The following is a 13697-nucleotide window of genomic DNA, read 5'->3' on the forward strand; positions in this document are numbered from 1 at the left end:
GGGGCCGGCCGCTCCGCTCCGCCGCGGGGCTGGGGCGGGGGGACCGGGACACCGGGGCGATGCTGCCCGGCGCGGTGAATTAATAACGCTAATCTTAAGTGTATAATTGCCTAAGTGCTTTAAATGATCGCTTTGGAAAATGGATTGTTTCCACCCTTTAAAAGTGTCGCTCATCTGGCCGCGGCCAGCGAGCCCGGCAGCTGGTCCCCGGGACAGCCGGGCAGCGGCTCGCCCGCTCCGGGAGCCGACAGATGGGCTGCGGACCCGGCCCCCCCGGCCCTCCGCCACCCCCCCCGGCCCTCCGCCATCCCCCCCCCAACCCTCTGCAGCCGGCGGGCCCGGCTGTCTGCGGACTCCCCCCCACCGCGGCCCTACAGCATCCCCCCAGCTCCCCCGGGCCGGGTCCCAGCCCGGTGCCCCCAGCCCGGCTCCGTCCCGGGAGTTTTGCCCCGGCCCCCCCCGCCCCAGCCCCGCCGGGGGGGGTTATTGTCGGCTCGGCCAAATGCACAGCCACGCCTGGGGGCGAGAGCCCCCGGCCTTTGTGGACCGGGCTGTTCCTTTGCATGTGAATGGGGGAGTTTGGTAAATCCCCGGGCCTCGGCTGGGGCGAGGAGGAGGAGGAGGAAGGGGGGTCGCTCCCAGCTCGGGGTTAATGAAGTGGGAAAGGAGTCTTTCAGAGAGGCCTGCAAACAACCCCCCTCCCCAGGCAACAAACCCCCCATCCCAAATCCTACACGGATTGACTTAAACCCAGGGGATAAGTGCTTTAAATTAATCTCATTGAATAAGAATGAGGCCAAACAAAACTCTTTAAAATCATATTAAAAATCTATCAAAGGACAACTTGCAGTGGGTGTGCTTTTCATTTGCGAGCGCAAAGGCAAGGAGCATACAGCAACCTTCCTCCCATTTACACAGCAGGAATGTGAATCAAAGACATTCTCTAATATTTAATTGTCCTTGTAGCCGTAGCAGATTCCTCCTCTTACATTAATGAAGTACAAGGCTTCGTTACACGTTTGTAATTGCAATATTTAAATTTGCCATCGCACATCTGGAAGAGGCTGGAAACTCCCCTGTAACAGGGGGTCTGAGCCAGCGCCGTGGCAGTGACAGGGTCCGGTTTGTGGTAGAAGGTTGGTAGGAGAAAGCGGAGCAGAGCCCTGAGGAAACCTCTGCCCCGGGAAGGGGAACGGCTGTGCTGGGTCTGGCCGGGAAGGAAAGAGAGCAGAGGGGAAGCGAGGGCTGGAGCAGTCTCCTCCAGGGAGATCTTGTAGCAGAGTCAAGCAAGGCAAGCTTCAAAATAAATCAGTGTAGGGAAGACACCACACGCTGCAGGCTCCCATCAGAGAGCATTTGCCCCACGAACTGCATCTTGTGTGGGAGGATCTCAGCAGCCTCAGAAGCTGCTGAAGGACCAGCCTCACCTCCAGCTTGCGTGCAGGGACAGAGGCAGGACCTGCTGTCCACCAGCAGAACCCACCAGCACTGGGCCTGCACCTACAGCAGCCCCTGACCGGGCTGGAAACTCATTTCTAGAGGCCGATGCCAGGTGGGCACGATCCTGGCAAGTCCTGGGGAGTGGGACAGGTTGTGCTGGGTTAAAATTAGATGAAGTGGTAAAAATGGCACAGTTGAGAAGGAACACCAGTCCCCATTAAGGAAACCTTTGGAGTATTGCACCAGTTCTGTGCCACCAATTTCTCCCAGGGTACAGAGGCTCCAGCAGACAGGCTGCTGGGGGTTGGTTTCAGGCAGCTCCAGGCTCTGGATCCAAGACACAAACCAGTTAGTGCAGTGGGTTTGCCAGGACCAAACACAATCCTGGCTCTCAAGCCCCTTCTGGGCTTTTACCCAGCTTGAGGGCCATCTTCCTCCCCTCCTGACACAGCTTTAACCAGGACCACCACCCTGGGAACAGACAAAGAACAAAAGCTGCTCCTCTGAACATGCCAACACACACAAATCCAATGAAATCAGCAGAATTGTTTCTAGCCAAGATATTTTATGGTTTCATCTGAACACCAAACAAAATGATGCCAGAATGAAAAGCCCAGAACAATCGGTGCTTTTCATGCTTTCTCCCCAGGCTTACAGAGAAAATAAGCTGTTGTAAACAGGGAAGTTCTGTTGCTTTCTGTCCTGCTTAGTTAGGGGTGCTTCTCAGCAGTGGGGTACCAGTGCTAAGGGGTCCTGGGTTTGACCTAGACGCTGAAAGCGGGTGTTCAACTACGCCCCTTGACCCAAGGTGACCTCCTTGCTTTTTCCTGTCCCAAAGCCTTGAAGTGCAAACTCAAGATGTTCCAGCTGCAGAGGAGAGGAGGATGTGGGCTCCTGTTACCACAAAGGACACGGAGCAGGAAGAAAGCTGGAAAAAGGTGCAAGAGCATTTCCTGGGTGAGGCAGGACTCCAGGCGTGAGAGCAGGGAGAGGAGGAGCAGCAGGGAGGGCAAACCCAAACCACGTCCAGGCCTGACTCGCAGGCAGCTTTATAGAAAAGCTCCATAGGGCCATTATTTCCAGACCAAACGCAGAAACATCAAGCTGCAGGGCAGCAAGGCCCCTGCTATTCATCACAATTAAGACAACAAGGCAAACCTCACCAAAGCCATGCTGGTACAGCCAGAGGAAGGCACAGTTTCACCGAACGCTGCCAAGAGCTGACCTCCCTGCCCTTCTGAGCAGTTTCCAGCCAGCCAGGACCCCTGTGACACGCCACGCACCTCAGAGCAGGAGGGGACAAATTCAATAGCAGTTCAGGGCGACATCCACCTGCTCCAGGCCAGGGCTGTGCCCAGGGAACCCACCGTGACCCCAGCAGCTCCTCCAGCATTCAGGTGCTCAGATGACCTGGGAGCCTCTGTGCCCACAACACCCCGTTCCTGCTGTCGCTGAGGGGGCTCCGAGTTCGGCCACCCCTGCTCCACGCCCCCTGCCCTGCCTTGGTGAAGAGATGCTTTGAGTTGAGTACAATTTAACTCCAAACCCACCAGGTTCTTCCCAAATTGTGTGGTGTGTATGGATAAAACCAGCTCAGAGCCCAGCTAGAGCTGCCAAAGCATAAATAAGGGCAGAATCTGGTTCCTGCTGACCCAGCTACAATTCAAACACATTTTGCACATCGGCCTTCAAGTTTATTAAGAGCAAACTTGGCTTAGCTTCAGGTGCGTGTGCATTTAACACTCCTTCTTGTGTAACAGTCTCCTCTTCTTCCTTTCCCTAATCATGCAAGTAATCCAGCACTATCTGCTAAAAGATGGTAAAGCTGAAGGAAAAAGGCATTCTATTTTTTTTAAAAAAATCACATTATTCATCATAACCGTTTGTAATGTTACATGCCCAGTTAGCACAGACAGCAATGAGATTTCCTGACATCTCTCACCAATGTGCTGTTGGCCTTTATTCCTACTATTATGAATTTGCCAATAGTCCCTATTAATTCATATGTGACAGTCAGCCAGGAGAAGGTCATATATTTTCCCCTCATGCACACGATCAGTTCTTCCCAAACTTACACTCTCTGCATCACTCTGAGTCATTTTCATCCTCAGGGGTTTCTTTTCTGTTTAAGTTGACATTTGCCTTAAACCTGATTACTCTTCCAAACAGCACTCATAACAAAATCGGGTGGGCTTTGTTGTTATTTTATCTTAATCTAATAAATGCTAGCAACTTCATTCTCTCTGCAAAAACATGGTTAATTTTATATTGGTGCCTTTTTAACATCTTTCTGAAGTGTTCAAAAAAGTACTGCAGTAAAATCCGTGTGTTTGCTAATTGCTTGTGAGGAAAAAAGATTTGTTTCTCAAAAAGTTACATTCAGTTCAGAAATTAAATACTTTTGGACTGATTGTTTCCCTCCTACAGTCTTTAGTATGACTCACTATAGCCCAAAGTAGGTGCCCTCAATTCTGTATGCACAAAGCAGATATCATTTTCATCTGGTTATGCACCTTTTTCAGTACTTTTTCCCTTCCAGCACCTGAAATTGCCACTGGATTTGAGCACTTTCTGGTCCTGCGTTAAACAGCATGCCCGGCTTGGGTCACAGGTGGGCTGCTCTTCATCTCTTTCCTTGAGGAAGACACACGCAGGCAGCAGAAAGCTGTTTTGGCAGGGTTTAGCACCGTTTCTGAATGTGTACTGCTTGCTTGTGTCACAGGAGGTGCTGGAAGCAGCGCAGCGAGGAAGGCAGGCAGAGGGAGGTGGGTGCTCACCTGTAGGTCCTGGGGGAGTTTGTACATCTCCTGAAGGCCCTGGGGGGCACCTGCTCTCCCCTACTCCTCACCAACTCAAAGAGGAGCTTTGTCACAGACTCCACTAGAGCTCGGGTTCCATTTCACACGCTGGGCAATGGTGAAGGAGCCTTGGCACATTTGGGGCCATACCGCATCCTTTTTCTCAGCAGCCCCAATTCTCTGATAAGCAAGAACAAGAAAAAAGGCAAATGGGAAAAGCAAGAAGCAAAATCCATTAGCTTGGGATGTACTCAAAATAGGTGTAGCCAAAGCAGAGAGAACCCCAAAATCCAGGGTTACTACTGGTAAGTGTTAGCAAGAGCCTGCAAAGACTTTAATGTTCAGAGAGGTGAGACATTTCATACATACTCTGCGTTATATAATTAGGTATGACAATATGCTGCAGGCAAGGAGAAGTTTGGAGATTGCTGGATTCCACGCTGGCTCCTTCCCACAGTGACAACGTTTGTTCCCAAACTCAGGGGTTTTGACATGAAGTTTTGCGCCCATGAGCTCTGCCCCAAAGGGACCATGTGTCATTACACTGAAGAGCTCTCCACAATCCTGCTGCCTGCACTGAAATCGGGGAGGTTCCTTCCAGGGGGCAAAATCTAACTAATGATCAGTGTCCAGGGACAGACCTTGCCCCAACGCACAAGGACAGGAGAGAAGGTGGCAGCAATGTGGCTACGTTACCTGAGACAGGAGCAAAGTGTCCCCCTGGATAATGACAGGGGAAAGGGCAGCCTCCCCTCTCCTCTTAAACATGCTCCTGGAACACCTCCTCTGTCACTACTCTTTATCTGGTTAAAAATAAGCAAGTAAGCAGATTGTGGAGTGTTTCTACAGGTCTTTTAAACAGGGAAGCATCTCCTGTCCGAGTACACTTGTCTCGCTTTCACGTTATATAGACATCACATTTCTCTGAAAACTCTATTTAACATTTTTTATTTTTCTTGCAAAAAACACCTTAGAAACGTGGTGCATCTTCAGGAAGCCACATTTAATTGCAGCAGTGCAACAGGACACGCCTGGATTCGATTCCATTTGGACCTATGGAATGAAGGGGAGGAGGCCAAGATCCCCAAGACCCCTCCCATATCTGCCTGATAAATTGAAACACTCCTCAGTTGATTTGGCAGGTCACCCTGACCCCCGGCTGAGGCACTCAAGCAGGTTTTGCAGCCAATGACTGGAAGGTCCCGGCTTATGTTGGAATCTGCTGGTTGCCAGGTTTTCTCTGTTTTTTCTTCTTGACCTTGGATACACCAGTGTCCATCCCACTGGAATATTCAGATCGCAGGATCTCAGCAAGGCGATGTTTGCCGTGGGTCTTCTTGAGAAGGTCAGACCTGGGCAGAGGGAAGAGAAGAGGAATTAAGGTTTCCTTCTCTCTGAAATGCTGCTAGGTGGGTTACTTATTTTATAGCCGTGGAAAATGACATTTGCGCATTAGCAGAAGAACAGCTTCCTTTTCTTGAGGCTTGATTTGAAATTCTGTCTCATGCAAAATTAGATATTGTTGTGACAGGTTTTCACAAAGGTGGCAAAATATCATGCCGTTTTTAAAAGCAAGCCTTTGTTCTGTACAAATGCTCTTGCAGGGGTGGCGGGGAGAAGGAGGGAAGGTTGTGCGCTGAAGGCTGATGAATTAGGTGACACAGCAGTTTGAAAATTAGAATAATAATAAAAAAAAAACCTAACAGCCTTAAGACATTGAACAATGGAAACATTTTATAAACAGAGCTTAAATCCAGAGCTTGAAAACACAAAAAACCCAAACAAACAAGAAGGGAAAAAAAAAAAAAAAGTCAGGAGTCTAAACCCAACAGACTCTTTTCTTGCAGTGTCCTGCAGACATCACATGCACCTTACAGCCTCCCTCTCCAGAGACCGGCTTTTGCAAAGGTAGCTGCATTCTGCCCAGCCACTAAACTCCAACATGGATCTCCCTGTAGCCCTAAACTGCCAGCTATAAATATAAAAACCCACTCAGCATTTTTCCACCACAAGTTCTGCCACTGTCCTGCTCTATAACCTTGGGCAAATCTCATCCTCACTGCTGCTATCGCCCTCACTTGTTCAAACTGCAATCCCTTCGGGGCAGGACCCATCGTTCCCTACAATGTTCCCGTGGTCCTGGGCACAATGGGGTATCCACAGCTATTGGTGTCTGGACACCCCGCTCTTCTCTTTATAATAAGGACCACAAGAATCCCAGAATCATCTAGGTTGGAAAAGACCTTGAAGATTATCCAGACCAACCATTAACCTCACACTGACCGTTCTCAACTCCACCAGATCCCTCAGTGCTATGTAACAGGTCTCAAAAATTCCCAGAGAAGTGAACAGAAGTCCTAAAGGTTGGTGCCTTACAGCACTGCCTTTCAGTGTTCCTTCAGGTGTCCAGAACCATGCGGGGGTTCACAGGAAGTATTTTTGGCTGCAGCAACAGATCAATCCATTCATTAGGCCAAACACACAAAGGCAGCAAGGGAAGCAAGCTCTTGGCTGTCTAGGGTATTTGCTTGCCCCCTTTTCCACAGCTTGTTTTCCATCCCTGTGTGGGTTTCGTGGCTGGAGTAGGTTTGGAAGGATGGACCAGAATGATAAGAAGGATGGTGTGATTACCACTGAAAGATGCTTTTCCTGAGAAGAGAAAGCCTGGAATACACATGTGAGAAGACTGAGCTACCTTTGGTGTAGTCCCCAACCTCACCCTAATTAAACATTCAAGCTCTGCGTTGGCAGAAGGGCTAGAGACTGGACATACTGGTGAAATAAGACACAGCCACCACCCGGTTTGAACCCACAGAAACTAAAACAAAAAGACAATCAACTCAAAAGTGACCGTACAGCTAACGAAGCAGCGTGCTGTTGGTGAAGCTGTACCTGCAGTGCCAGCAGAGCAGACGTACCCTGTGGAACATCCTTCCTGAAGGTACGAGCCACAGCAGCACGGCGGGATGCTGCTGGGTGCACGCCCAGCGCCGGGCCAAGGTGTGCCCTCAACCAGCCCAGCTCTGCTGCAAGAACTCTGTAGCACCGCTCAGCCCCCTCCATCACTTGGTAAAGTTTCTATTTGACACTTCCATTGTGTCTCCAAGCATTTACTACAGTAATTCGAGGGTTACCAAGCAACAGATCAGTTTACTTAACAACAGGGAACTATCTGCTGCAAAAGGACAAGTAATCCACCAGTAGCTGCCGGGCTGAGTTTCAGCTCAGCAGGGAGGTTGTCCAACGCTTTATTATCAATCAGGTGAAATCATTGCCCAATTAGTAAATCAATACCCCCTGCTGTGGTGATCAGCTGTACATAGAAGAGCAAGGATGCAGGGAAAAGGGAGGTTTCTCCCTCTAACCAGGGCCACAAAAATCAATGGAGCTGTGCTGTGGAACCTGTGCTGATCACCAAGAGAAGAAAAGCAGCTGTCAAGGCCCTCTTTAACCACGAGATGGAAGAGCCACAGGCAACAGCAACAGTCTGCAGTTGACAGCACACCACGAAAATGCACACAGTCCCTGGCCAGATTCTGATTCCTGTTGTAAACCTTAAATTCCCCTCCCTGCTCAACTGGTGAAAGCCTCTGGGGCTGTGCCAGAGCCATCCAGATAACATCAGCGAGGAAAGGCGCCCTGTGGTTATGAGACAAAGCCCAGGAGAACAGAGCAAGACCTTGATACTCTCTGAGCATCCTTGGGCAAGGTATTTAATCTCTTTGGCCTTCATGTCCATTCTCCCACCTCATACCCTGGGTCAACCGCATCTTCCCTGTTGCCGAAGGCTGGTGTGATATTAATTTAAGAGAGCTGTGTGGTGATACTGGATACTGTGGCAAAAAGCTTCACAGAAAGGCTGTAAATGTAAGATGCATTTGCAACACAGACAGAACCCATGTTCCCATCACTGGATAAACACATGGATTGTCAGCATCTCTTTCTGTGATCTCGTGTCTAGATATCACGCTATATTGAGCCCTAATGAGAACATATCATGTTGATAACGGGCAGAGAAATCCCCAGCCCTTTAAATCCCTCCCTCCAAACACAACAGTCTTTAGGTGGGGAACTACAAAACAGTGCAGCTACGGGGAACTTGCAAGGGAAAAAAAGATTCACTAATGACTGACCCATCCCAATGTGCTACAGCACCAAGATTTCAGCAGGGCTTAAAGGAGAAAGGAATGTTCAAACGGATGAGAAAATAGCCACTTTTATCAGCTGGGGAAAAATGAGACAGGAATAGAGAAGTCATAACTCAGAAAATGAAACAGCCCCCACACGCGAGTTAGGAAGAACCTCTCCCTGAACACAAGCTGTTTGACTTCTCTGTGTTACGGGCCAGCACACTGGGCGTTGAGTGCTGTGATATACTGGATGCCAGGCAGAAGCACCACTGGACTACTACTCTTTTACGCTAGATATGGGGTATCAGGACTCCCATAAAAGCCAGATGGGAATTGGTAAGTAGTCAGAGAAGCCAGCAGAGATGAGTTAGCACCACCTTCTAACTTCAAGTGGGGGAAACATCATCCCTTCACTTGCAAGGCTTAACCCTAGACCCAACCACTGCTTTGGGCTTTATGTTCCAGGTATAGGGCAAAACCCATATCACCCCAGATCTATCTAATCACCTCATTACCAAGGGGAGAGAAAGGTGCTTTGCACAGTGAGGAAGGGAAGGCAGAGAGCCTAGTTATTGCTTGGCACGGTCTGAGAAAGCTCCCCTCCTCCTCATGGAGACAGAGGAAGGAATAAAAGACCCAGGTTTACAGCTGCCTGTGCACATCTGTAATTAAGTTGCAGCCTCACAAAAGCTGGTATCAAGAGCCTCAGCAGAGAGACAACAAGGAAACAGAGGATCTGTCCCCAGATGACTTTGTTATATTCTGAAAGGCCAGGAAAGACCAAGCCAGAAACAAACTTTTAAAGACAAAAACCCCTCTGTCCTCCTCCAGAAAACTGTGATGATTTTATTCACTCTTTAAACATGAGAAACTTGTGAATCTTGCTAAATACATCACTGAATGATGAAACAGCAGGAAAGGAGCATCTAAAAGAAACAAGACAGAAAAAGTGCCCAGCGAAGAAAAGAGAATAAAATCCTTCTTTCCTCTGCTTCAGCTTCCATCTACCTCCATCTGCAGAGCCACTCCCAGGATGCTGCTCCCCTTCCCCACCCACTCAGGAGCCGCAGGGGTCTGCAGACGTGCTGGTGCTGCCCAACCCTCTACCTCAGAGGAAATCTGAATGATTTGGTCGGTCTCCTCTTCTGGCCCCTTGACTCTCAACTCTTTGCTTTGCCCAAGAGTACTGGAAAAGATTCAAGGCAAATCCTTTTTCACATCATGAAAAAAAAAACCCCAAAACCCAAACAGGTGAATGTAGCGTAGGTGATTAGCCTGAAATCCTCTGTTGTTTCCAGCTCTGTCTTCTGCTCCACTAAACGATACTAACTCACCACAGAAGTCCCACCTTGCTTACATGCAAGACACTCAGTTTGTGACTTCCCCACACCTTGGGTGATCAGTGGCTTTGGGAACTCTGAAGACACTGTCTGCTGAATTCCACAGTCACTAGCAACAAGATGGTAGAGTAACAAAGGCTATACTATGGCAAAAAAACCCGAAGACAAGTATACTGAACTAAGTTTTGAGGATGTTCAACTTAGCTGAGATCCTGTGGACAGCTCCAAGGCACAAACAGATAAAGAAGAAAAGCAGACACAAACTGTTCTGTTTTCTGTATAACATCCTATTCTTCTCCCAAGCATTACTGATAAGATCATAAGAATGATCAGCTGATTTTGTCAGATTGGATTTGTTCAATATGCAAACCATGATCCTGGATACGGATACTCAAAACATTCAGGTGTGAAAGGACCAAGTGACAACCGTAAGAAAAAGAATGAATATCTGACACCATTTTTAATTTTCATTTCAAAATTCTAATAGGTACGTTTCATTGACACATCTGCTTCTTTAGAGAACTGAATCACCAGCTGATCTCCAAGCCAAAAACTCCTACATGCCAGAGCAGTGGTACATATACAAGTGTGGTTTCTTGTATATCATTTGATGGCTCAGAAGATACCTCTGCTAGTCTTTTTACCTGTTCTTAGAGATGTCTCCTTCAACTTGGTTGGCATTGCTGTCTGTTCCTTTGTCCTGAGCTGTGTGAAATGCTGGTGCAATGCAGTGCAGCAAGTGTAGTGACCTTTAATCAACTCGCAGCATCTGCAGCAACCAAAGGCTCCCAAATTGCTCCAGCTGAGGAAGAAGGAGTAAAAAGTTCTGATGCACAGTCCCAGAACTCATGGTGTGTCTTTGGAGGAGACAAGAGTAGGCTGTTTCATTTATCAGAAAACATTTCAACATGGATCGCACTATCAATCTGCCTGACAGAATCTCCAACAGCTCTTTGAAATTGTGCCAGCAACAGAGCTGGGTTACCTCTGGGCCAAGGCTGCTGCAACACCTGCTTTTTCTACTTACAGTGTTGGATGAACCATCTGCAGCCAACACAACCCTGTTTGGGTTGGTTTTTCTGTTGTTGTTTTTTGAGGAGTGGGGGCAAGAAATTCATCAGCAATCCTACCCTGCTCTCGACAAGTCAACAGATGGCCTAGGTACTCTGTTATCAGCCAAGGCAAACGCTAGCTTGAGAAGATCAAGGAAAATTATTACCCAGTCAGACTGGTCATCAAGCGCTGTTCCAGAACAGTCAGAGCAGCGCAATCTTCACGCCGAGACATGCTAAACAGTAAAGTCCACCTTACCCCTACTGAAGTCAACTGTATTTCAGCTACACAGAGACAAAACCCCATAGTTTTACTTTCACTACCGTCCCTTGGTCTGTCTTCACCCTATGGAGAAAGGATGGGAGACTGGGAACCTCCCAGCATTCTTGCCTCTGTCAGGCTCTTTCCCAGCCTAAAGGACAGAATATATCTGAATTAGAGAGAGCTGACCATTTTTTTGGTGCGTACCAACCAGCACAGACGTTTTCCAGCTCCACGTGCAAGCCCTATTAGCTCACTCAAAGATGGAGCAAAGGCTCTGTGCTGCAGCCGTGGTGGAACAGGACAGTAATAAAGGGCATTGCTGCATGCAGACAACAATCAGATGGATTTTACAATTATAAAACTTTAATTTCATAACAAGACTTTTTTATATCATCATGATGTGGTAAGCAGGACTCATCTCTGTCCCTGAACTGCCTTAATGAAGATTGATGGTGATGTTTCCTTTCACAGCAGCCATGTCTCTTACTCTAATTTTTGGATCCATTTGCACATCAGTCCATGAATACATGCCCTTACCTGAGCTCCAGCCTGGCTTTCTAGAGCAGACTGCCCAAACCAAGTGAAATTCCCAGTGGGCAGAATTCCAAACTTGCATTTTGACTAATTAAGTGATATTAGGAAAGCTGTAAATGCCACGCAAAAACTGGCAGGCAAACTGCTTCTAATGATTAGACAATTGCTGTGCAGGGAGACCCAGCTGCAGCCTTGATTCACAAGCCCTGTCAATAGAAGCATTAGTCTTTCCAAAATTGTCAATGCCAAGATGATCAAAAGTGGAATCAAGGATATGAGGTAGGAGAGAAGGTAAAAGGCTATGAGCTTTCACCCGAAGGAGACTGCAGCCCTAGCCATACAGAGGAGGATATGCAGGGTTGAAAGGTATATTTCTCAGCAGGAGTCTAATTCTATCTGACCACTAAATGCTGAAGAATGAATTAGCACAATAATCTTGCAGTCAAAACCTTAAGGGCATGATATCCATATTAGAGCAACGGCAACATCATAATGATACAAATCAATCCACTCAAACAGAATCACCCTGGACACCTTTTCTTGATCCCATTTTAGTTCAGGGTTGGACTTAAACCCTGAAGCATGAGGGGACTTTCACCTTAATTTTTATACTCACTTTTTGCACATGCTGTAGCAACTATGAATACACTTGATATTCATATGCAAATTCAACCTTTCTGAGCATTTCTGGCATCAGAGATATCCTGTAGCAATGAGTTCCACAGAATCTACCGAACTTAAAAGATTTATCTCTTTCTTTGTAATGGCTTGAATTCACAAGGCAAATTAAGTTGCAGCTCCTCATTACAGTGAAACCGTTTGGGGACATACACCAGTCTTCTAGAGTTCAAAAGTAGAAAACAGACCATCAGTCACCACAAAATCCCATAAAACCCCACTGATCCAAAATGCAAAAGATTGAGCAGCACAGGGATGCTTGCTGGAATGGCAATAGGTCTTTGGCATTGTGAAAGAGTCAAGAGACATGCCTGTTGGGCACGTCAGTGACTTCCTGTGCATGCTGCTTCTCTGCAGTGAGGGAAGACAGTTAATCCCTCAATGGAAGTGGGATCAGCTTCCTTGCGTCTACCCTTCAGTAAAAGCATGAGCCCAGACACCTACTAAGCTGATGTACTGTAACTTAATATACAGTATCTGGTTCATGTGCTCATCTCTTACCTAAATACAGCATTTCAGCTCTCAAAAAAAATCACGAGCAATTATTTTCCCATCTTCGGATCAGGCTTTGCAAGAACCGCTACAGCTAAGGGGACCGTTGGTTTGCACAAAGAGGTTTAAGAAACACATGGAAGCTTTACACGTGTGTTCAGAAGGGGAGGGTTGCTTCCACATTTCAGCACTGAACCGTCACACACCTGGCTGCTCTGTCCTCCTGTCTCACCTTCCCCAAGCAGGCTCTCTAAGGAGGTGCTAAGCACAAAAGAAGACTTCAAAAGAAATGAAAAGTTTTCTTTGTCCACTTAAAGAAACATTTAATGATTGCCTTTACCCCACTTTCAACCTAGACTGCCTGTTCTTTATTCTCTGAGCAGGTGCTGAGAGATGAGGCTTTAGCGAGCAGACTGATTAAAAACAAGTATCGGATGTTTGGAGACAATGTGTAATACGACAACCAACACTCATCGTATCACGTGAGAAAAATAATTAAAAAGATTGCTCTGTGACTATGCTGTTATAATTTCAAGCCTTGCATTTTACAATTAAAAACCATTTGCCTTCTAAATGGCAGGTTAAATTCTGCTTTCTGCTTTGCCAGTGTGAAATCAAAAGCGATTCTCTAAGTTAACAGCACTATCTTGAATTTATACTAGTGGAGATGAATCTACATTCACTTTTCCTAAACTATCCTATAAATGCTAATATATCTTCTCTCTCTGTTTTTTGTTGTTATTGGTTTTGTTGGGTTTTTTTTAAGCACACACAGAGAAAGTTGATTAGAAACAAGTTTCACAGGCAAGAACAATTGTTGCACGTCACAACTTTGGCTATTTCTGCAGAATCTTAACTTTCCAGATGCTCCCGGATTTGAAATCTGGAGCTTGAGCCGTGACGAACCTGTGCAAAGTCTGTCCACTTTCCCTGAGCTGCAATTATATGATCCACGTGCAAATGAGCTT

At 47.2% G+C, this 13697-nt stretch overlaps 1 protein-coding gene across 1 annotated transcript in view; it reads right to left on the reverse strand.

Moving 5' to 3' along the window:
* Window positions 1-5170: 5170 nt before the first annotated feature.
* Window positions 5171-13697, reverse strand: part of DDX31 (DEAD-box helicase 31) — a 50716-nt gene continuing 42189 nt past the window's right edge. The window contains 1 exon segment of the mRNA XM_074846396.1: window positions 5171-5590. Within this exon segment, the coding sequence (XP_074702497.1) occupies window positions 5446-5590 (145 nt within the window). The 3' untranslated portion in view covers window positions 5171-5445.

Source organism: Strix aluco, chromosome 20 (genome assembly GCF_031877795.1).
Source record: "Strix aluco isolate bStrAlu1 chromosome 20, bStrAlu1.hap1, whole genome shotgun sequence".
Classification (NCBI taxonomy): domain Eukaryota; kingdom Metazoa; phylum Chordata; class Aves; order Strigiformes; family Strigidae; genus Strix; species Strix aluco.